Source organism: Pipra filicauda, unplaced genomic scaffold (genome assembly GCF_003945595.2).
Source record: "Pipra filicauda isolate LSUMZ 115617 unplaced genomic scaffold, ASM394559v2 scaffold320_size837821_pilon, whole genome shotgun sequence".
Lineage (NCBI taxonomy): Eukaryota > Metazoa > Chordata > Aves > Passeriformes > Pipridae > Pipra > Pipra filicauda.
This window is the reverse complement of record NW_024104444.1, coordinates 136,574-160,844: the sequence shown is the minus strand read 5'-3', so window position 1 is coordinate 160,844 and position 24,271 is coordinate 136,574. Positions and strand designations below refer to the sequence as shown.

The 24,271-nt window shown below is 37.3% G+C and overlaps 1 protein-coding gene across 2 annotated transcripts in view; it reads left to right on the top strand.

Annotated features, from left to right (window-relative positions):
* The window catches only part of SS18 (SS18 subunit of BAF chromatin remodeling complex), a 44,771-nt gene extending 26,141 nt beyond the window's left edge, over positions 1-18,630 (top strand). Inside the window, exons 6-11 of one of the 2 annotated variants that reach the window (XM_027745989.2) lie at positions 7,564-7,731; positions 8,408-8,512; positions 10,677-10,769; positions 11,491-11,613; positions 14,246-14,379; positions 16,532-18,630. In XM_027745989.2, coding sequence (XP_027601790.1) covers positions 7,564-7,731; positions 8,408-8,512; positions 10,677-10,769; positions 11,491-11,613; positions 14,246-14,379; positions 16,532-16,558 — 650 coding nt within the window. In that variant the 3' untranslated portion in view covers positions 16,559-18,630. The remainder of the gene's footprint in view (positions 1-7,563; positions 7,732-8,407; positions 8,513-10,676; positions 10,770-11,490; positions 11,614-14,245; positions 14,380-16,531) is intronic. The other variant, XM_027745991.2, reaches the window with a different exon arrangement.
* Positions 18,631-24,271: the final 5,641 nt, after the last annotated feature.

Sequence of the window (24,271 nt, the reverse complement as noted above, 5' to 3'; positions counted from 1 at the left end):
GTTCAGATTTCTTAGTTGCAGAGTTAGCAATAATTATGTAGCAGTATGTGTGAGGGAGCCATCTACTAAGTTGGTCTACAGCAAATGATTTTGTATGACTGGCTTAAAATTTAGGACTAGTGATTATCATGTCTCAAAGTAGTGCTCTTTACTCCTCCTTGTAATACTCCTCTGCTGTGTTTTCAGTGCTGTGTCAAACTTGAAAATTGCTCATTAGAAATTAGGCAGAAAGATACTTAAAAAGTTTCTGTTCTGAAAAAATAACCAAATTATAGGTTCAAGAGCAAGAGCAAAATCTCTGGTTAGAACAACTGGTACTACTGCCTGTACTTACGGCCATGGTAAGCTTTCAGGTTTCGTACCTCTGTTTCTGCCGAATTTGGACCCTTTAGGCTGAGACTTTTTCTATTCCAAGTGTCTGCTACAAGGCTGGTTCTCCTTTTTTGCAGAGGCTTCACAGAAATAGAGAGCCATTTCTGACAGTGGCATGAAAAATTGCATTCTTCAATATGTTTCATTATCTCCCAAAAACGTTAGTAAATAGGGCACTTCATATATAAATGTTGGAGTGTGGGTGCCCCTTGCTTTAGAGTGGAAGCTTTGAAACTTGTCTGTGATGCAAGCAAGGTGCTATTTGCTGTTAAATGAAAATACTGTTCCGGATACCTGTGAGGGAGGAAGTCCAAGCCTGAAGATTCGCATGTTTGTTACGCATTGGTAGCTAAGGTTTTTAACCTAAGATTATTCCCAATCAGGTCTGCTTAGTACATTTTCTCCATTTTCTACTCTTAGTTTTTACATGTGTATTGAAATTTGGTGACAAATTAGAGGTAGTATTTTTGTATCTTCACTCTCTTGACAAGACAGCAGGGCAGAGAACGACAGAAATCTGTGAGACCGTGAGAGATTTAGGTAGGTAGCCGAGCTTCAGTCTGGCTGGGCAGAGGTCTCAGCCAAGCATTGACACTGCATGGTTCTCATCTAAGTGAAGAATCAAGAATGAGCAGCTGGGAAATGCACTTAGTGCAGTTTAATAAAAAGGGAATAAATGGATTGTGACACAAAGGTTTCTTAACTGGTAGCATGTGCTGCAATTCAGAAACAGAAATGAACAAAATTTCTGAATCTCAGTATTGTTGTCAGGAGACATTTGTGAACCCCAAAGCTTGCTTTGTTTCTTTGTCTTAAAGGGGTGATCCATACTGAGAATGAGAGATCCTACTACATCTGTCAATTAATAACAACACTAGCTAAATATAATTATAAATATCCCTCAAGATGAGGTCTTAGCATCTCAAGTTGGCTGTTAAAAATTAGTAGATGTTTTTGACCTTAATCTTCCCCTACATGGGTTCCTCATCTCTAGAGGAATGAATCTGATGGTAAGATTATGATACCATCTGATTTCACAGGAGTGTTGTGAAAGTATATTCATTATGAAGATTTGGACATTTTACTTATGGGTACCATAAGAAAACCGATAAGTAGATTAATAATTCTGTCTTCAGTGTTTGCTAGGCATGGCATCTCACATGAACAATTAGGAGGAAACAAAATATTGAAGTAGTTCTTCAGTGAGTGATATCTGCTATGTGTGCTGATTGAAGCCAATACTTTTAGAGGGAAGAAAAAAAGCATAGTATTATATAATAGATAAAGACACCATAACACGCAGCAAGGTTTGATCTAACACTTGGGTGGTTTTAGCATAACTTTTTATGTGCGTTTGCTAGCAAAACATCTTGCTGTATATACACCTTGTGAGGCAGATGGTGTTAGTAAGAAAAAAAATGAAAAAATGCTAATTAAGAAATAAACTGTGTAGTAACAGAACTCATTGTTGGATTTACTTTCTGTCTCCATTGTGAAGTCATTATTGATTTGCACTAGTTTATCAAATGCTAGCCAGAGGAATACCTTAAATGAGAAGCAAAGTTGTCGTGGTATTGATTTTATATAGTCAGTCTAGCTAAAAGAGGAATTCTAGTAATTTTTGATTTAGGAAGCAGAATGTTTCAAGTGGAAGATTCTGTAGATGACTCTTGATTAAAAAACTATTTTAGCAGCCTGGGATATCTGCAAGGAATATTGGCTACCTTTTTGGAAAAGATAGGAAGCAGCAGGAACTGGGTGACTGTGGAAGAAACTCCATTCTTACGGATGTATCTTTTCTTTCTTTTATGGGAAGCTACTTAGGTTGAATAAAAAATTTCAAGTTGTCAGTTTTTGACTTTTCCGAGGGGAGGTATAAGCATGGTTTTATTGAAACCTGAAAATTCCTCTTACTTATGTTGACCAGATCTTTCACAGTCAGAGAATAATAATAATAATATTAAACAGTAGAATTAATACACTTTAAAAGTAAGGACCAGGAAATTATGGCTTGGCCATCTCAGAAACTGTTTCTCACATCCTTCTGCTAAGCTTGGCCGTCTCAGAGTCTGTGTTTCTTGGATTCTTCTGCTAGGATTCCGTTCCCTTGCCAGAAGTGCTTGAAGCGAAGTTACCAAACTCCCAGTCGGTATTTATTGAGCATTATATGTTGCTTGGGGTAAGGGAGGGGAACTAGGTTACTTTTAACAGGTGAACTCTATAAGAGAATATTATCTTGACTTGATAATTTCCAGGAGACCAGTTATCAAATCTGGTGCTGAGATTGTTTTTAGTGAATTTCATTTATATAAACTTAAAAAAATTCCATCAAAATTTGAGAGCTCTTTTACTTACAAGCAAATATGAGGAGATCATGGAAACATTAGAGATGAGACAGGTGCAGATTCCTGTGCTTTTGTTGTCCACATAAAAAAGGAGCATAAAGATAGGAACATCCAATGTTAGCTGAAATATAAATGTATTCAGGGTATGACAGACCAGGATAAAGTGATTTCTGAGGTTCAGTACCTTTTGTGAATGTCTTGCCATCTGTTCATTCCCATGTAAGCAGAGACTGTTACGTTTCAATACCTTGACTTCTAGCGTAGTCAAGATGTCATGGAGAAAGCAGGGAAGTCTCAATTTTTTTTGACATCTAACCTATTAAAGGGAAATAAAATTGCCACCACATTCTGAAATGCTGTCATGCTATAGCTGGATTTGTAGGATATCTAGCTGTAGAAGACACTGTAGTTTTGTCATGAAAAAACAAGATATAAACAGCTGTCACAGAGCTTGTTCTTTCATCTTTCTTTCCTGGTGTAAAACATGAAAGACAACATTGGTAACTAAGGAATTTTTTTGTATGACATTTTATATACTGTTTTTTTAAATGATCCCCAAAATTACAGTTCAGTTTGAGATGAGAACTTTGTGGAGTAAGCAAGTGTGGAGGAGTGTCTACTGTCTATTGATCTTCTGAGCAACAAGATCAACATAATTTTGAAGACTGAAGAAATAATAGCTTGTACTGCTGCTTTTTGGTCATACCTGCCTGTTCCCAGTCAGAACAGCAGAGTCACCCGTTCATTTGTGTGTGCTTCCTCTGCTTCTTCAGAAGTTTCAACCACGTCAGCAGTTATCTTGTCCTCTCATAGCATTTACTGCCAGTACCTGCGTTTCAGCAGAAGGGACAATGCTAAGAGACATTTTTAAACCACTAAACTTTTCTGCAGCTCTTTCATCCTCAGTGCATTTCTGCTCTCCGATTTGTTAGCTTTCTCTGGGACCTACTTTTAGTTTGCATTTCTGTTTCTTTCTATTTATCTTATATTTGTGAAGACTAGGTTGTCACTTTTCTGAAGTGCTCTCTTGTCAGGAGGCTGCCACTGGGGCACTGCACTTACAGGAAGATTAGGTAGAAGCCCATTTTTGCTTAAATCCACATACCTTTTCTTCCCTGTACATGAGGCCTCCTTATGAGATACTGTCTGGAGCACAGGGAGGGTTTTTTTCCCCCTCAACTGCTCATTTCAAAGTTGTCTACACCTACTAAACAGAAATGTGGTGTATTCTTGATAATGTAGACTAGTTATACGGAACAAAGAGCAGTTCAGTTTTCATCTGGCTTGCTTTATACGTTCACTGACTGCATAAGACTGATTTGGATCTACATCACGCAATTTTCAAACGCCTGTTTAATGACTACAAAAATTGCCTGCACTCCTCACAGGACCTACAGTATTACTAGTTAGCATCTTCAGACTTTTATCCCAGGAATACTTCCAGTATACTGACATGTGAAAACTGCCTTCTGAACATACAGGAACATTTACAGGACTTTTGTAAAACTACCAAAGTTTAAATAGTTTCTTGTAAATCCAATAAATGGTCTACTTGTGTACTTGCATATTTTACAGAGATAATCCTACACAATATTTTTTTGGACTCGTTTTTAGCTTTGTACAAATCAGATACTTTGTCCTCTCTGAAATAAATAGTTCTCGAAATTAACAAAAACGGAGTTCCTATGCAGAGTTTTTGAAAGCAACGAGCATTCTCTTGCAGTGCACAGTTTTGTGAACTTTGTATGTGATATCTTATCTCCAAGTCTGGAAGAGATCATGACTTCCACCAAGTGTAGCTTTTTGTGACCTGATTAGAGATTCAACAGCTGTGCTTTAAGGGGGTTGTAGAAACAATTGCTACAAATATTAGAAAGTATTACACAATCATAGAATGATGAGAGTTGGAAGGGACCTGAAAGATCATCTAGTTCCAACCCCCCTGCCATGTACTTCTGCAACTAGCCCGGCTTGCTCAAATCTCATCTAGCCTGGCCTTGAACACTTCCAGGGATGGGGCATCCACAGCTTCTCTGGGAAACCTGTTCCAGTGCTTCATCACTCTCACAGTAAAGAATTTCTTTCTAACGTCTAGTCTAAACCTACCCTCTTTCAATTTAAATCCATTACTTCTTGTCCTTTCACTGTCTGCCTGTATGAAAAGTCCCTTTCCCTTCTTTTTATAAGCTCCTTTCAGGTACTGGAGGCCACAATAGGGTCTTCTGAAGCCTTCTCTTCTCCACGCTCCTTCAGCCTGTCTTTGTAGGAGAGATGCTCCATCTCTCTGATCATCTTGGTGGCCCTCCTGGATTTGGTTGAACAGGTCCATGTTTTTCCTGTGTTGGGGACCTCAGAGCTGGATGCAGTGCTCCAGGTGGGGTCTCCAGAGCGGGGAGGGGGCAGAATCACCTCCTTGACCTGCTGGTCATACTTCTTTTGGTGCAGCCCAGAGCATGGTTGGCTTTCTGGGCTGAGAGCACCTAATGCCAGCTCATGTCCAGCTTTTCACCCATGAGAACCCTGAAGTTCTTCTCCACAGGGCTGCTCTCAGTAAGTTTCCCAGTCTGTGCTCAGGTATGGAACTGCCCTGACCTAGGATGCAGCACCTCGCACTTGGACTTACTGAAACTCCTGGTGTTCTCTTGGGCCCACTTATCAAGTTTGTCCAGGTCCAATTAGATCATGAGCTAGTAGTCTACATTTTTAATTAGGTATTGAGATTTTATGTCATATTAAGTATTACACAATGAATATACGTAGCTTTCTTGTAGGCTTGATTTTTCTAAAGGAAATACAAATTCAAAGTTCCCTCACCCCTCAAAACTACTGCATAAAAGGGGTATGTTCCATGAGACCATAGAGACCATGGTGCTTCTTTTAGGTGTCTTCTTAATAAGAGGGAGATGTGAACCAAACTGGAAGGAAGCCAGGCTTTCTGTTATGAACACAACACAGCCTGATACAGGGTAGTGAATTCTCATTGTGGCTCTACAAAGCGTTAATGAAGTTCTAATTTAAAAAGCAAACAGAAAACCTCTACATTGCACCATGGGGACCCAACACATTTTATCACATTGTATTGTGACTAATATTAATATTGTTAATTAACAAGCTTTCTTGAGATCTAGGAATATTATGGCAACAAGTTTTTATTTTTTTTCAAGGCTGCCTAATGATTCTCAGTACCTCCAAACAGAGGAGCAGTGAAATGGAATGATCTAAATTACGAACTCATTTAGAATATCAAAAAATGAAACATTTTTGCCAAGTGAAAAATAATCACATCTCAATTTAAGCAATTTTTTTACACTTTAAAATAGAAACCGTTAAAACAGAAACTTGCCATGCTGAAGGATAGAAGCATAACTGGATCTTTTTAAGTGTGGCCAATATTTATCTTCAGAGTAAAATGAAGTTTACGCCACTTCTCACTGAGAGATCCCACACAGGGGTTTAATGAGATTTAACTAAAGCACTTTGAATTCATACAAATTAATTCAGACATTAATTATTTGTCTTAACTTTCCTTCATAACCCCACATAGACAGGATCTGACTGTGTATTCCTTTACTTATATAAATCCGTTGTCACTATTGACTGTATCTAGGTAATTTTCCAGTGCTGTGGTTTCACACAGGACTTCCTTCTTGTGCTCCAGCACCTACTTATTTAAAAATACTGAATGGAATGGCAAAATTGAGCATACAGAAAAGTAGGTGATATCTTCCTTTTTCTCCTGGGATGACGCTTAGGAGTGGCTCTGCTAGTTTGATGTCATAATTTGTTTTGGGTTTTAGTGAGGCTAGTTACTTGCTGTCTTTGGAGTTTATAAAATAAATTATTTTTTAAAAAGGCAAAAAAAGCTTAGGATTTCACCTTCATAAAATGTGTAGTATCTCTTAAGCGGTTTGAATTAATGTGCTGTTTAAAAAGTTTAGCTCCTTGTCACAACTCTTTCCTCCTCATATTTTTAATACTGGAATAACTCTTTTCTGAGGTGGTACTACAGAAGAAGCACAGAAGCTGTGCTTTGTTAAATGTTGTATCAATCTAACCTGCAATCTCATATAATGAAATGGCGTAATCATCATTTTCATTGCCGTTTGGTGTCAGTAGGGTGCTCTTTAACTGTCTGTTTTCATTACTGAAATTTGCATTTCTCCAAGTACAGCCTTAATCAGATTTTCTCAGTTGATAAAATATGGACAGTACTTGATCTCTCCTGGTCTCTTTCCATGGGTCACAGAAACTTTTGGTGCAGCTTGATATGAAAGAATATTTTTGGGGTTTAGTTTTTCTGCATATGCCTGTCGCGAGATTGCCTGACTGGTACACGTGGTTTGTCTTTACAGGCTAAATAAAATTGCGTATTTTGTGATAACAGCTCAGTGGCTTGGTGGTGGACTATAACAACAACTGTGTGTGCATTAAAACTATGCCCTGAGGATTTCACAAATGTTAAATAATTTTTCTATGACTTACCAGAGTTTCACCATCAACTTTTCACCTGCACTTTTTTTGAAGATGCTTTTTGAAACAAACCAACCAAAAATGGTAAAAGTGTTTCAGTATCTTTGTGCATGTGTAAACTAATGTCTGTGATTTTAAAGAAAAATCATCTAAAAAGCAACCTTATTTAGGCTGACTTCTGTTTTGTAGTTTGGTTACTGAAGTGATCACCTGCATGTGCATAGGTCCAGAAACAACAAATCTTTATGAGAGCACTAGAAATACAGAGCCTTGTTTGGTCCATATTTAAAGGTTGGGTTTTCCATGTTCTTTTGGAAAGATTTAACCTAAAATAATTTTTGCATGTTTGACATTTTTGCTACTTGTCCTTTTGCAGGTCCAATGATGCACCAGCAGCCTCCCTCCCAGCAGTACAACATGCCGCAGGCAGGTGGCCAGCACTACCAGGGGCAGCAGCCGCCGATGGGAATGATGGGCCAAGTTAACCAAGGAAATCACATGATGGGTCAGAGACAGATCCCTCCATACAGACCACCACAGCAAGGTAGAAATTCACTTTGGTACACTTACATCGATTTTAAATAACCATTTTTAAAACTATTTTACATCACTTGCCTACACCAAATTTTGATCAAATCACTTGGTGTCACAGACTTTGTTTGCACACTCTTTTTATTACTTTTTAAGGGTGGTTCTTGCAGCAAGAGACTACTGGTATCACCATGAAACATGAAGACAAATATTCTCTTTTTTTTTTTTTTTTTTGGTTCTCTCTGAGATTATGCATTCTGAAATTATGCGTCTCAGACATGCTGATGCAAAATTCTGTTTTGATATTTAAATGATAGGTACAGAAAAGGAACAGAGTACCTGCTTGGTTCTGAATTCACTCAATTACGAAAAAAAGGAACAATGTTCCACAGTATTGCTTCCCTTTTTTTTTTCCTTTCCAGTCCTTTTTGCCAAGGAATAATTTTATTTTTAACACCTTAGTATGCATTCCTAAAATGAGCTCAAACCTGGTTTGATATGTATGTTCTCAGTCTAGTGATACATTTGTTTCTTTTTTTAATTAAACCGGATTACATATGTTGTCTGTAATGCAACAATATGGGTGGGGAATACATTTGAGAAATATTTCTCATACTAAAATCAGAAATTAGCAGCTTTATAACAGAGAAAACAAGTTATTTACGTATTGACTGGTTGTGGTTTTTCAGGCCCACCACAGCAGTACTCAGGCCAGGAAGACTATTATGGGGACCAATACAGTCATGGTGGACAAGGTCCTCCAGAAGGCATGAACCAGCAATATTACCCTGATGGTAATCTCTCATAAATGTTAACTTTCCCATTTTCTATACCTGCCCAATACTAATGTAGTCATATGCCCAAAATTAGAGGATGAGGCAAGAATAGTAATTGGATATCATACCTCACATTTACAAAACCTTCCAAATTCAGAATTGTTACTACAGTTTAAATTACTGTGACTTACTGTGACTAGTTAAATTTGCAACTTTAAGCATGTAATTGGTATTACTCCCATTTGAAACTCTTAACAACAGTTTTAGTATTTAAAAATGAATTGGAATAATTGGTTTATCTAAAAGTATGGAGAGTTCCTTAGCATATCTAGTATGATTGAGATGAATGAAAACAGTCATTACTTTATTATCAATAAGAGAGGGGGCGATATCCTTTTATTAAAAATTTTATTGAACTGAAAAAACTTGCTAAAAATATGTGGCTTTTCTGTAAATATTATATTTTTTTCACTTAGTGTTTAGTTTTCATGTAAGTCGTACAGATGTGTTATTGCTGCTATGGTGTGGGCCTTTAGTTTAATTTGTATATAGGAATGAAATGGTCCCTGCCCTGAAGAGGTTGTGTCCCCTCAGTGCTTTCAAGACAAGACCGAAACTTTGAATTTCATAAATCTGTCTTCCTACCTCTTGGAATACTGAGTGCTGAAGGTTATTGGATTGTGTTATAAGTTAGAAAAGTTGAAATTAACTTGTTTTCAGGCTGAGCAGAGACTGGGAGAACAAAGATGCTGACTCATGACTACTGTGATAACCATGTGTGCAACTTAATGGTATCTTACTAAGTTCAGGGAGTGTGGTATATGTTAATGTTTTAAAAATATATACAAAGTAAAGCTGTGTCTTTGCCAAAGCAACTACTCATTGCAAATAGAGGGATACAAGTTAGTTGTTTGAATTTAATATCCATTAAATTGATTTTAAGATACATCAAGACACATCTATCTAAGCTTACATGTGTTAATTTTTGGAGATGTATGTGCAGAGTTATTTTACAAGTTACATTAATTCATTAAGGCTTTCATTTTGGAACATTTATGTTACACACATGAACACTAAATGGTTACAGCAATTTACTCTAGTAAGGGCGATTTGGTGTTACCATCAACAGCTCTGTGACAACACAAATTGCTTTTAAGACCTGTTCCTTCCAAAGAGTAATCTTTGGCATCACCTCATTATCACTCTTATATAGAATGCAAAGACAATATGTTTTAATAATTGTTTTAATGGTTAAGTATTCATATAAGATTCAGTCGGTGACGTATGGTACAATTGCAGAACTAATAACAAAGGCCAACTGAGTTTTAGAACTGTTTTCTCCTTTCCTTATTTCAAAATTTTATTCCAAATTCGTATTATTAAATTTCAAATGTAAACAAAGTTTTGGCTTGTTTTCTTGACCCAATTATCAATAAGATATATTTCGATCATTTGTAAGACAAAATATGTTTGTATGAAAACCAACAACAGGTGGGGTGCTTACTGCATATATTGCTTTCTTAATCAGAGATGCCTGTAGTCTCTGAATAGGAAGGATTGTTTGTAATGAATCTACCAAGACTGCAATATAAGAGGAAGAGTTTTCTTAAGACTTAAAGTAGGAATTCTGTTTGTAGGGAAAACCTTGAGAATGTTATTTTTCTGTCACTTAAAAGCTGAATTTAATGTAGACTGTGGTTCATAACTTTATTGAGCTTTATTTGTTATATTTCACACTGCTTTTAGCATATGCTTTTGAATTGGAGATCAGCAGAACAGGTGTTAGACAAAGTATGATAATTGCTTTCTTTGTTCATTCTAATTTAATTCAGGTTATTTACATGTGAAAGGCCTAAATGCTTTCATTTTTTTCTGAGTGAAAGATAAAGTACTTCCCCCCCCTACTCCCCCAACAAGGATTATCAGAAGGTTAAGACCATCCCTTGCTGTGATGTTGCTAGAACTACTGCATTAAGCTTTTTTTTTCCCCCTGTCACATGTTAATTCATATGAAAGAAAATCATATTAATAAGTCTTTGGCTAGTGCAATTGAAAATTCTTCTTCATGTATATCCAGTTGAAATTATTTTTTTTTTTCATTTTTCTGAGAAATGAAATATTTTTAGGGTTTTCATTCAGAGACCATTAACGTTTCTTCCTGTCTCTTGTCGAATTGATGTAGGTCATAATGATTACGGTTATCAGCAACCGTCGTATCCTGAACAAGGCTACGATAGGCCTTATGAGGATTCCTCACAACATTACTACGAAGGAGGTATCTATATACCTTCACACACATACGCACATACATTCCCTTTCCTCCCCCACCCGCAACGGGAACAAAAATTCTCACACAACACAACTTATACCCATGCAAAGCTCTTGTAGAATACTAGTTGCTGGCTGTCTTGAAAATTGCAGGGAACTTGAAGCCTTCAGAATAATTTCTTGCAAACACCTAAAAATATATAACCACAATTTGCCATTTCTAACAACAGTAAAATGACTAAAACACTCTAGAGATTTTTTTTTTTTTTACCTCAATGGAAATTTTTATTTAAACATAAATTTGTTGGTTCAGTTGTATATCTTTTTGTGTGTGTATATATTTCGTATAATTATAGTGCTGTTAGGAAACAGCTTGCTGATCTTGTGTAGCTAGTCTGTGCTCTTGTAGCTGTCTTTAATTTTGTCTTTTTTTTTTGTTTTATTTTATTTAGCGTAGTCATGATCTTATGACTGTGATGTTCCAGTAAATGTAATGCTCGTTTGGCAGAGATGCTGAAAGTGCTGCAGTTCAACTTTGCAAAATTGGCTTTAACTGCAGTTTGTTTGGCCGAGTTCCTTCTGTTTGGTTTGAGTTTTCTTTGTTTTGTTCAGTTTTTGAAATCAATATTGCATTTTCATTTTGTTCTTGTGTTGTTGGCTGTGCATCTTAGAAGGAAAAAAAAATAGGTATCTTTATAAGTTTTTGCTTTCTTGCAATCATCTTACAGGAAACTCTCAATATGGTCAGCAGCAAGATGCATATCAAGGACCACCCCAACAGCAGGGTTACCCACCACAACAGCAGCAATATCCTGGCCAACAAGGCTATCCAGGACAACAGCAGGGTTATGGTAAGAGCCTAAAGACACAGACAGCAGTCACAGAAACGACTGAGAGACCCTTGTTGTATATTATTCTATCCCTGTTTTACTGGGTCCAGAGGCCAACCCTGTGCAGAACAGCTGTATGCCTGCCCTTTCACTGGGCCAAAACAAGAAAGCTTAGAAGACAGATTCTTTTGGGAATTAGGTCTCTTGGCAGTCTAGGAGAGTGCAGTAGCACAGAAAAACTGAAGGTGACTAAGTAGCATTATAATGGGTGTCTTTAATTTAGAAGGACCCAGAAAGACTCTGCTTTTTTCTGTCCTCTGTAGGTGAACACAGTCAGAAAGATGACAAAGAGCCATTTATACCTTTTCACCTCTGAATTTACCATTTAGAACAAAATTATTTAAAAACTAGTTTAAAACTTTGTCCAACGTACATGAATAATTCTTTGAAAATTCTTTTACTGATCAGTACAGAAATGCAACTTTCACAAGAGTTTGTCTTACAAATTTCACTAGTACTGCACACCTTCTGATACATGGCAGGAGCGAGAAGTCCTCTGCCACGAGTAAGAAAGTGTAGTCCCTGGATTCAAGGAAAACCTCCAAAACAGGAAATTGAAAGTGGTAGTATGTAATGTCTGTGCATTACTTCTGAAAACTTGAGGTCAGAAGAGTATACTGAAAATACTGCTCTTTTAAGTTTTACATGCTTACACATTGTAAAGTTGTAAATATTTGTCACAGAAGAAAAAAATCTCTGAAGTTCCGTAATTACAATTTTCTCTGAAATTCCATACATTCTATAGATATTTTAACTTTTAGCTTTTCTGTAGGTTTAACTGCTAAAACTATCGGCATTGTAGGTATGTGAGGAAGTGCAGGGATGATTTGTTTGCCATGTAGATAAATGCCAGATTCACATTAAGTCTAGTTATGTTGAGACAGAGTTAAGTTTTAAGAGGATCCACTGAGATTTAGGAAGTGTTTTCCTTTTGGAGGTTATGGTTGAATTGATAGTTCTAAAATAATACTCAGGTGCTTCTCTTCTTCTAAACATAACATAGGAATAGAATGAAGACCAGAGTGGAGGTCCATGTAGCTCACTGCTCTGAATATGGAATTAAAGAAATAAAATCTGACCTATTCAGAAAATTTAGGTTAAGAAATACTAGAAGAAAAGGGATAAGGAAAACTGATGGAGGGACTTACCCAATGTAATTCTTAAAAAAAATAGCATACTTTTAAATTTCTGGGTTTTAGCAGAAATAGTTATTGAAGTTCCATTTTTATTTTATAAAATCTGTCAGTGAATATTTAGAATTCAGTTATAAAGGGGTTACCATGAATAAATAAACCCATGTTCATTTGTCAGATGAACACAGCAGTTTTTCGGATGTCGTATTCTTGCTCAATTTAATATTTAATTGCTTTCTAATTTGCAAAAAAAATCAATATCTCAGTCATTATTATCAATCTTTAAGGTTTTGTTTCACTGTAGAAAGCTGAAACTGCATAGTTCAAGGGGATTTGAGGCCTGAGGAGAATGGTAATAGCTTATGGAACTTTTTTTCTCCAAGTCAACTTTTTGACTATCTTAGATACTACTGAAAGAGTTACCAGCTGATGTCATCTAAATGTCCAGTGCCTGTACCTAAAACTAGCCCTCTCGAGCACCATATCAACACATCTGTTTCTTCTGAGGGGAGGGAAAAAAAGGGTTGGTTTGTTTAAAAGAAAGCACTTCTGAAAAGCTCCACATCTTCAACTCTTAAAAATGGAGAGACAGTTTTCAGGGATGGTGTTGAAAAATCTAACAGATCCACTGCAAAGGATTCATATGGAGTGCCACTGAAATACACAGTACACCATCTCTCCCAGTGTGGGAGGCTACACTGTCTTATGGCAGCTTCCAGTGCTAGACAGGCTGAGTCCCTTTGAATAGTAACAAGAAAGAGTTTGTACTGACAAAAAAACCAACTTCTTTTTACAGCCAAAAAAGACTGGAGTCAAAGTTTTGGATTTTTTCCTAGCCTTTTTCTGGAAAGCTAATATTACCAGAGGAGTATGGACTAGATGGTGCTTTTTTTCCATCCCACAATAGTTTTTACTGGTTGTCACATCCCACATTGTATGCATAGAACTTGCTTGCCTGACGTCCCATTTATGATTGCCTGCTGTGGTGTGAGAACTCACTCTCTGGCAGTGAGGTGCTGCTGGTCTCTTCAGAAGGTCCAAATGCTGATCATCTGGCTGCTCCTGGCATTATAAACTTCTGTAACTGGAGCAGCACACAGCAGGAGGAGACTGCTTCCCTAAATCCTGGAAGGGGTTCATGTTTATCATTCATCATTTCTTGCCTTGTTCTTCTCTGTCCTATGACCTTGTCTGTGGAACTTGAATGCATTGGTATTACATAATGAATATATAAATAAAGGTAGATATTTCTGTGGGTGGAGCACAGGCCCTGTCAGCAAAGGTGCTTTCCAGGGAGAAAGGAGGGCCACTCAAAAGACCTAACTACACAGTAGTGATATTTCTTAACCCTGCTCAGCTGTAAAATTCAATGCTTTTACTGTTCTCTTCTTTCCAACACCTTAAATAGTCTTTTTTTTATATTTTTTTTTATTTTTTTTTTCCATTTGCATGATCTCCAGGCCCCTCCCAGAGTGGTCCAGGACCTCAGTATCCCAATTATCCACAAGGACAAGGCCAGCAGTATGGGGGATACAGACCCACGCAGCCTGGGCCACCCCAGCCACCCCAGCAGAGGCCTTATGGATATGACCAGGTATTCTTTCGTTTGATGAGAAAATTGTGGTTCTTACACACTCATTTAATAATCTTAAGATTCTTATGGACATTTAAAGTAATGAATTTGAGGACATGATCTCTCAGGTATGTATATACAGTTCTCCCGAGTTTTATTTCTTGGTGATTTACCCAGAATCATTTGTCTGGAGTTGTGTCATTCTCTCCCAAGTTTGCTAAGTTTTAATGCAATTTGGCAAAGTGAGGCCCTCCAGACAATCTTTTTTGACTTTAAAAATTAAGTATAAGGTTTCATAACCTCATGATGAATAAATAAAATGAAAGATAAGGTTCCTAAATCTAATGGTGGATCATTTTTCATCACTGCTTTGCAGTAGAAATAGTTGAATTGATTTTCCACAAACACAAATCCTAATCCTAATCTTCCTCTCCAGTTGCAAAAGCATCTCAGGCGCGCAACTGAGGTCTTTTAGCTGTAGAGCTGGACGGGAAGACATGAAACCTCTTTGTGCATAGATTTTCTCTGAGCAGTATCAGGGGGCACCGAACATGGGAAAGCAGTGTCCCAAAAATCAACTGCTTCCTTCCTACCACTGCTAAAATAAGTTTAAAACACAACAACCCACCATAACTTCAGGCTGGAGTTGTAGTGAGGGACTCCTGTAAAAAAATCTGTCTTAGAATTACAGGATGAAGCAGATGTTTTATTCCTGTAGAAGGTACTAAACTATAAAAAACCTAATCTTTGCAGTATGAATCGTTCAGAAATGTCATTAAAACATACAGTGTTATTTTCCTTGGCATAAATAAAATGAAGATCAACTAAATGATCAAGTTGAGGTTCTAGCATTTAAATAAAACCCTGATATGTCAGTAGAAGATCAGTTGAACTTTCAAGAAAAACTTTCCCTTGGAAGTGAGAATAGTCACAGTTGCCCACATTTTTAAAGGAGAACAGTTGGCTTGCTTTCTACAGAAAGTAAAAAAGACAAGGAAGAGGGAACAAAGTCTTTCAGTGTCGTAGTTTAGAGATGCAGTTACTTCTAATTATTTATCAGATAAACAAAATGTTTATGCACGGAACTGGTAACTTTCTCTGCAAACAATAAGCTACAGCAAAATTCTTTGGTTTTGGCAAATACAGGGGCAAGGAAACTTAATCACAATTTGCTGAGTTTCTTTCAGTTTTTCTTGCAGTAGGAGTGGATAACCTTCTCTGTAAATAGGCTCTGCTCCTCTAGTTTGTGCAGTCTTAAGTTCCACTGGGAAACTCAATTATAGAAGACCTCTCTTTCATACTAGCCATTCCCATAGGAATTGCGCTGCTTAAATTCTCATCTAGCAGCTGTTGCGAAACTCTTCTTCATGACTGATTGTTATATTACAATGTAACAAAACTAACATTGCAACATAAAACTGAAATTTAAAATACCACCTTATCGTGATGGTACTTAACACATAATGGTGGCGGGACTGCAGTTCGGGACACGTTCACTTCCTAGCACAGTGCTTTCTTCTGCAAACCTTGAACCCTGTGGTGAAGGATCATGGTAAGCTTGTAGCATTGATGCTTTCACCTCTGCCCATCTCTGCAGTACATGACATTCTTTCAAAAGAAGGAGAATATCAATAAGGGTAATAACTCTGTGTATTGGATCTGTGGAATAATTGCTTCCCATAGGATATGTGGACTAGTTCTTCATGTTCACTGGGATGTGCCTTGGTTTTTGAGATACATGTACGATTCTGTAATGCTTGATAAGTGGATATTTTTAGGTATCTCTGTGTCATGGTTAGTTTCCTAAATTACTTTGAATTTAGGTGACCTTGTCCTTTTGAAATAATTTTCAAAGTTCAGGTGGGAAGTAATCCCCGTCTTTTATTTTTTGCTGATGTTCTGCAAATTTCACAGCAGTCTTTTGAATGTAAAGGTATACTCTTTTGATCCAGGTTCCTGGATTTAAATCCATGTCATTGGTTTACTTTTACATCAAAGCACAAAGGATTTTTAGTGAGATGAAACTATACTAGTTACTTTTATCAGTTTATCATTTATTGTTTTGTTTCCACTTTTAACATCACAGTTTATTTGGATGGTCTTCTAATTTCAGCTTTTAATACAGGAAAATGTGCCTTGTGGTCTAATTATATATTTTGAATTTTTTTTTTAGGGCCAATATGGAAATTATCAACAGTGAAAAAGTACTCACATTCCGGTAGGCAATATTTGTTAGCAGCCATATTGTCTCCTCAGCACTGTGGACATCTTCCCAAGATGAGAACCTCCCATTCCACCTAGCTTTTGGAAAAATCTTGTGGCTGTGTTACTGTATACAGTCTTTATGGGTTAATTATTAAAGACTGTAGATTCTCAGAAACTGATTTCACATCTCTACTCTAGATGGCAATATTGGACAGAAAATCTGTGATATAACAATTTGCAGTGAGTTGAGGACTGTATGTCAAATAGACTGTTACTGACTGAAAGGTGTGAACCAGCTTTGTATGTTTATGAAGGTTATGGGAATTTAATATTTTTTTCCATGGATTTTTTTTGTAGGGGGGAAAGGGGAAATGCACACTTTTTACAGCAGCAATATTTTGTATATAATGTTTTTCATGGGGGTGAATATGCAAGACAGTACACTACTCGCTGGGCAGGATAACAAATCTACTGTTAAAATGGGTAGGACATGGTAAGTGCTTGATTGTATTAGTCTTGAAATGGTGTACGATCAAGATAAGAGTGAAAAAAGATGGAGAGCATCCTACATCACTGACAGGTTCACGTACAAAGGTAGAGAATCCCAGTTATCTAAATGGGAACACAATTAAAGACAGTGTAATATAGTCTTGTGCAAAGATTAATTTTTTAAGCTTTCCAATTTTTCTGAGTGAAGCGGTTTTGTAAAAATTGTTTCTAACAGTTTGACAATTTTCTGCAACGTTTTTTGGGTAACAAACGTTTGGGTTTTATTTCTCAAGTGTTTTGTCAGAGCTTTGCATAAGCAAGCTGTAATCCCTCTTATTAATTGCAATAACAAAGAAAATGACAAGTGTTAATTTTACTTGGCTTGAATATGCAAAGAACTTGAAAAAGAATATGGAGAACAGGACTGTATTGTATAAGTGTATTTTAACCTTTAGTTGAATAATTTTTATGTATCAAAATAGCCTAGAGGACTTTGTAAAAACTATCTAAACTTTTGTTGTGGTTTAGGAATGGTATTCCCCAATTTTATGTTCCCACTGACACACTCCAAACCACACGCCTGCTTCCCCCTCCACCTCTGCTGGGGTGGCTGGAGAGGAGAATTAGAGGCACAAAAGGTAAAGATCACATGTTGACATTAGAACAGTTTACTGTAAACAGCAATGAGATAAGAAAACAGAAAACAAACAGTAACAGCAACAATACTAATGACAGAGGGTACAAAAAAGAGGCAAATGAGTCACACACAGTTGCTCACCCCGTGGAGCCCAGCAATTAGTGAACCACCCCAGGCTAAATGACCTGAGGTGGTGCAGAATAACCTCCCGGTCCCAACCATGCCCCTCCTGGCTACTGCAACAATTAACCCTGTCCTGGCCGGAACCAGGACAACTTTTCTAACTGGGAGTTAATAATTTTAAAAAGGGGGCATTTTTTGTGTGTGTGTTTTTCTTATTGGTTAACATGAGACCAAGGGGATGTTTTATAACATCAAATATAAAACCTGTTGGTGAGGTAAATGCCAAATTTTGTTTTGAGTTGCATTAATGCTTCTAGTGTTGCATGTGAGATAGAGGCAGCACCTTGATCAATAGCATAGTACACAAAAAATTGGTTTTGAGACTGTCCTGCAACTGTGTATCAGATAAGTAAAAGGATATTCTGTTCTGCAGAAATATCTTCATTCAGGAATTCCTGGCAACATTTATAAAGGATAAAAGTTAAAATTAGTCCAGGAGTAAAGTAATATTTTGGGTTTTTTCAGTTGGCAATCAATGTTCGGTGAAAAAAAAAGAAAGTCAACTGGTGTTCCTAATATGTATGACATTATACATGAAAGACAAGATTTTCAATTTGTTCATCCTTTTTAAAGGGAAAACAGTTTTCTTAAAGTCAGTAGAAAATACACATCAAGATTTGAACAGATATGGGATGAGGAACATTATGAATGAAAAGCTTGTAGGTTCTGTGCCAATTTTCTACCACTGTGTACTTCATTGCTATTTAAAACTGTACTCCATGAATTCTAACGGAAGAATAAATTATTTGTGATTTTAATTTTCTCATTTGTTTCTTTAAATTAGATCCCTATCACTTTGATGTCTCGTCTGGAGACTCTGCTGTGGGTTTTGATTTTATAGAAGTTTGGCTAGAATAACCAAACTGTATTTGCAGTCTAGGACTTTATCAAAATTCTCTTGCCATAGCCAAGTTAATTAGAATTAACTGTTCAGTAATCAGCATGTTGTGTAGGTTGTTTGTTAAGAAATTCTTCCTGTGAAAATGAAGGTCCATGAGGCTATAATCAAGATGACTGAATTAGATAAATGAGTTGAGGAGACAAAAATATGTTGAACCCAACCTGGTGTAGATATGTTATCTCATTTGAAATAAGCTCAACTGACATTAAGAAGTAATTTGTCTTGCCAACCCATCTTCTGTTGTCTTATTCTCCTTTTTAATGGAAAGTAAAATTGCAATTTTAATAAGCAGAATTTCCTCCAGGGTTTCCCTCCTAGAGACTACTGCATTTGCAAGGTTTAATTGTTTTATAACGGTCCTGTTTCGTAAAACTTTTTAATTGGTGGTGACAAAAATTACCTTATTCCTCTGATACTATGCCAGAAGAACAACTTGAGAGGAGATAGCTCCACGCAAAAGTATTTCTACTAAAATGATATATTAAAAAGGAACCAGTTTTCCCTAAATGAAAGAAGCAGGAACGCACAAGAGGACCAGCATGAAATGGCAAGATACAAGGTTCATTTTAGTAAATCTTCCTTGTGAAATAAAATCCACCCAATAGTGAACTAGTAAAAACGGTATTGGAATTGGCACTTTACATGTAGAATGTAGAAAATAAGGAGGGGACTGGCACAGCAAATCAAGTATGTGAACAGAAATGACACAGATGTTCAAAGAATAAAGAGGAGGGGTTAATGCATTCAGTGACTTTTAGTTATTGTAGGGTCGTGATTTTTGTCATTGTATTTTACTCTTTCATATGGTTTTATTTCCTTTTCTGCTCTGTGAATAACTCACAAAAGGGCTGGCTCACTGTTTCAATTGAAATTGACTTCACAATGTTGTAACATAAGTAAGCATTTACTTTATAGAGCAGGATAAATGTATCTTTTTGCAAATAGTCCCACTTCCATTTTCATACCTAAATTACTTCAAAATGTTTAAAGTAATTGATTTTTTTTTGAGAAAATGCACCTGATTAAAGGGGAGCAAGGACTTAAATGCAGAAATATCACTGTGCTTCTACAGTTCTCACCACAGAGGATGCTGAAACACTTCAATGTGATTTTTTAAAAAAGATCAGATTTTAGATTCAAAAAAGGAGAGAATACTTAAATTTACAAAATTAAGAGAAAATGTTACTTCAGCAAGTCTAGGTGGAATTCTGCCAGAAGCCCTGAAGAAGTTCAAAAAGAAAGTAGTGGGTTTTCCCTACGTGGGCAGCAGTTGCAGAAGCATAAGGAAGAAATCCTATAAAGTGAACCCCAAAAAACCTTCTCAAGCAAATAGATACCTGAATAAAATAGTAAGTTTAAAAAAAAAATTAAGTACTATGCTAAATGACATGTTCATTAACAAAAAAAAACCAACAAAAAACCCAAACAAAAACAAACAAACAAAAAGGGTAATAAAAGCTGACCCTCAGTCTGCTAAAATTATAGTACAAAATCGTAGCACAGTCTGATGAAACTGATCTTTATGTTCACAAAGCCTGAAGTTGTCTGAGAAGCTACTACCATGAAAATAAAGCATGCAGTAAGGTGGACTGCAAAGCACTGGAAAGGAGATTATGCATGACTTAAAACTGTAGAAATGCAATGGAGCATACATTGCAGATCTTCAGAAGTTACTGATGTTTACAATCAGAGTACTGGGTGGGATAATTCCAGTTTACTCATACATGGCTAATCAGCTGTCAGGAGCAGTTCAGTGGATAGCACAGTAAAACTTCCGTTCAGTGGGTGTCAGAAGTCACAGTGCCACCAAAATATTCCAAAAGCAGTGGTATGGAACACCTAACAAAACACTGTAACACTGATTGGAGTTTTTTCAACTCGGAATTACTATGCTCAAGCTTGTCTCTCCCATATCAAAAAGGTAACTCAGGTAAAATGTACGTAGGTAACAAGTGGTCAAGAACAAATCTAGTATGTTTGGGGTTGTTTCAGATGTATATGTCTAAACCAGCAGCACATAACAGTGTAATTTTTGTAAGGATACTGACATGATGAAAATTAAAGGCAACACCTTTGAAAATGATAAGAGGAAGTGTTTCTTACGACATGGACAACTGCAAACTCAGTCTCCAGGGGCTCTGTAGGATGAAAAAAAAATGAGTTGGATGGAAACATAAGAATGTAAAATTGTGTAGGTTGGGAAAGACCTCTAAGGGCATTAACCCGGCAGTGCAATGTCCACCAGTAAACCATGTCTCCAGCTGCCACAGTTACACATCTTTTAAACACCTCCAGGGATGGTGACTCCACTGCTCCCTGGGCAACCTTTTCCAATGCTTGACAACCCTTTTGGAGGAGAAAATTTTTCCTAATACCCAATCTAAATCTCTCCTGGCACAATTTGAGGCCATTTTCTCTTGCCCTATCATTATTACTTGGGAGAAGAGCCCAAACCGTACCTTGCTGCAACCTCCTTTCATGAGCACATTTAACTTAGAGGAGACAAAAAGCTTACTTTGAAAGAATGTAGAACCTCATGTTTCACAGCTTTGTACAACAAGCAGTATTCTAGAGTGTGGAATATACTTCTGTTGGTGCCTCGACAGTAAATGTTCAGAGTATATTTAGATTTTTTTTTTTTAATCATAACATTTAGAATGTCACTCTGCAAAATCTGGGAGTAGACATTACTAGCAGCAGACTGTTGGTGTACGTTCCAGAATTAAACTGAACTGTAGAGCTGAACTGGGGTAGCAGTGTTCTGTTCAGAAAACTATTTTTTCACTATGGTGAAATATATATCCAAAATAATGTCAGTAATGAAATACATTTCAATCTTGTAAGATGATGGGTACTTCCACTCAACTGTGCTAAGCTTCCCATGACACAATTTTTCAAGAAAAATTCTGACTAATCTAGCAGAATGTCTAGTTTCCCCTTCTTGAGATCTGATTCTGCAATGGGAAGATTTTTCAGTTTTCTATAGATTTTTTTCTAATTTTCTCTTACCATTCTCCACTTGGTTTTATGAAATGAAGGCAGTTCAGTATGTCAGTGGTTTTACAGATGTACACCTTGGGTTTCTGGTGGGAAGAGCTCTGGGGCTGGAAAGGGAGATGCTGGAACAGCCAGAGCTAATAGTCTGTGAACTCTTCGGACCACTGCGTTATTTTCACTTGCTGTGACACTTTTTAAACAAATGACCTAGGTGAATTGCCATATAAATGCTTTTGCATTTTGGTTCATAATTTTCATTTAATCTAAAAGTTAATTTTACACAGCATAAATTCTAATCACCTACTGCAGTTGGTGTTGCCAGAAGTGCGTTGGCATCTTGACACAGGTTCATTACAGATATTTTTTGTAGAAAAATGCCATTTGTGAGGGCAGGCTTGATAGAAATACACATTTTGTTTTCATGAAATTAAGTTACATCAGTTGTACCTCTTGACTTTTTTTGCAAACTTCAAGTGAAGCATTTTCAGTCTCCAGTTGCCACCTTTACATTTTTGCAGATGTAGCTTTTCTCAGCATAGAGCCTTTAGACTTTGTTTCCACAGGGCTACAAAGTAAACAAGTGCCACAATTCTTAGAATTTATTTCTAAATGCTGATTATGGCTTTGCTTGTTAAGATAGTTGCTTGCTAAGTTGATACTGTGTCAATCTCAAAAGGTATCTCTCCTTTTTTTTTTTTTTCTCTTTTTAACCCCAGCAAAGGTACAGATCATTTCAGAGCTAGCTTTTCTTATTTGAGCACCTAGATAATGATATGCTCACAAAGGTGTTTCCAACTCGGAAAAAATGTTTGCTTTCTACCATGGAATACCTTCTTTAGAAACTTACTGTTGTGTAAAAAGGATTCTGCCTATAAATGCCAGAGTTTCTAATTTCATAAGCACAGAGAGCCTGCCCAACGGAGTATGATGAAGTATTTGCTAGTGTGACACTGGCTTCAGATTTATCATCAGCCTGTGTCCACATAGGCTCAGGAAAGGTAAGCACATAGCAAAACTGAGGCAGGCATGAAGGTTTCTGTTGTATCCCCCAGAGTATTTTTGGTTGATGGCAAGTGGATGATCTTAGGACCGTAAATAGATGCTTGGTGAGTACTAGGATATCTGTCACCACTACAAGTACCTTGCATGCATGCTAACATGTCTAATGGAGCCTGGTGTTCATTGGTGCTTGTTACGACTGTTGCTGTGGTCTTACTATAAAGACAGCACTGATACTTTATTACCTCCAAAGCTTAGTTCTAAATTGCCTCTACTGTATTATTTGTTCTTCAGTTTCGCATTGCTTCAGGTTTTCTGGCTCTCTGGCAGGAAACAGGGAAGGCAGAAAAGCAGGAATCTTATGTGACACTGATTCTACTGACAAGGAACATGGAGACTGATTGATTTGCCTGCTTCAGTAGTTCGTTTGACTCTTTAGAAATTTTGAGTTTAAAATGTGGCAGGCCTGAGATCTGTGGGCCTGAGAGTATAAAGGGTCCATCTATCCACCATACTGTACACTGATGAATCTGAGAGCAATGTAGCCTTTCAAAGCAAAAAAATCATGTTTGAGTAAAGGGAGGGTGTAGGTAACTAGGAGTAAGAATAGATGGTGAAACGTAGAAACATCAATAAGCATAAAGGCTTCCTTAATGTAACCCAGGAGACTTGCAAGGACAAGTGAGGGTCTGTAGCACCAGTGGCAACACAGGGGGGAGAGGGGCAAACTCGATGGTTTACAACAACTTTGATGACTGATGGCATTTTCAGAAGGCAACAATTCAGATAATAAACTAATACACATTGGAAGGGACCTAAGGAGGTCTCTACTCCAACCTCCTGGTCAAAGCTGGGTCAGATTCAGGTTGCTGATCATCCTCCAAGGATGGAGACTGCACAACCTCTCTGGAACCATGTTCCCCTGCCTGACTTTCCTCCACATGAAAAAGTTTCTTCTATTAGCAAGTCTGAACCTCTTTTGCTTCAGCTCATGCCTGTTAGCTCTTGTTCTCCAGCCGTTCACTGCCATGAAGTACCTGGCTTTGTCTTCTTGCTGACCTACCTTTATATGCTTAGAGGCTGCTGTTAGGTCCCACCCCAAACCATCTCATCTGAGCTGAACAAACCCTGTGCTCACTATCTCCTCTCCATGGAAGGGCAAGCGCTTCAGCCTGGTGGCCCTCCACTGAATTTGCTCCAGTTCACCGGGTTCTTTGCTGAGGGGTGGGACAAGGCTGGACACAGTACTGCAAAGTCCACACAACTTCCGATGTACAGTCAGTCCCCCCCCCAGTCGAAGATGTCAGTGCCCAGAAACAGAAAGTGTCAGGAACTGAAGATTATATAAAAGGAGGTGGTTTATATTGTAAGATCAGAGGAGGAACAGGAATGAGGATACTGAATCAATAAGCTTAAAACTCCAGATGTTTATGTGTAAGTGCAGTAAGTACAGAAATGTACAGAAAGATTCTTAAGTGTATGATTGAAGCTGTAACTGCATT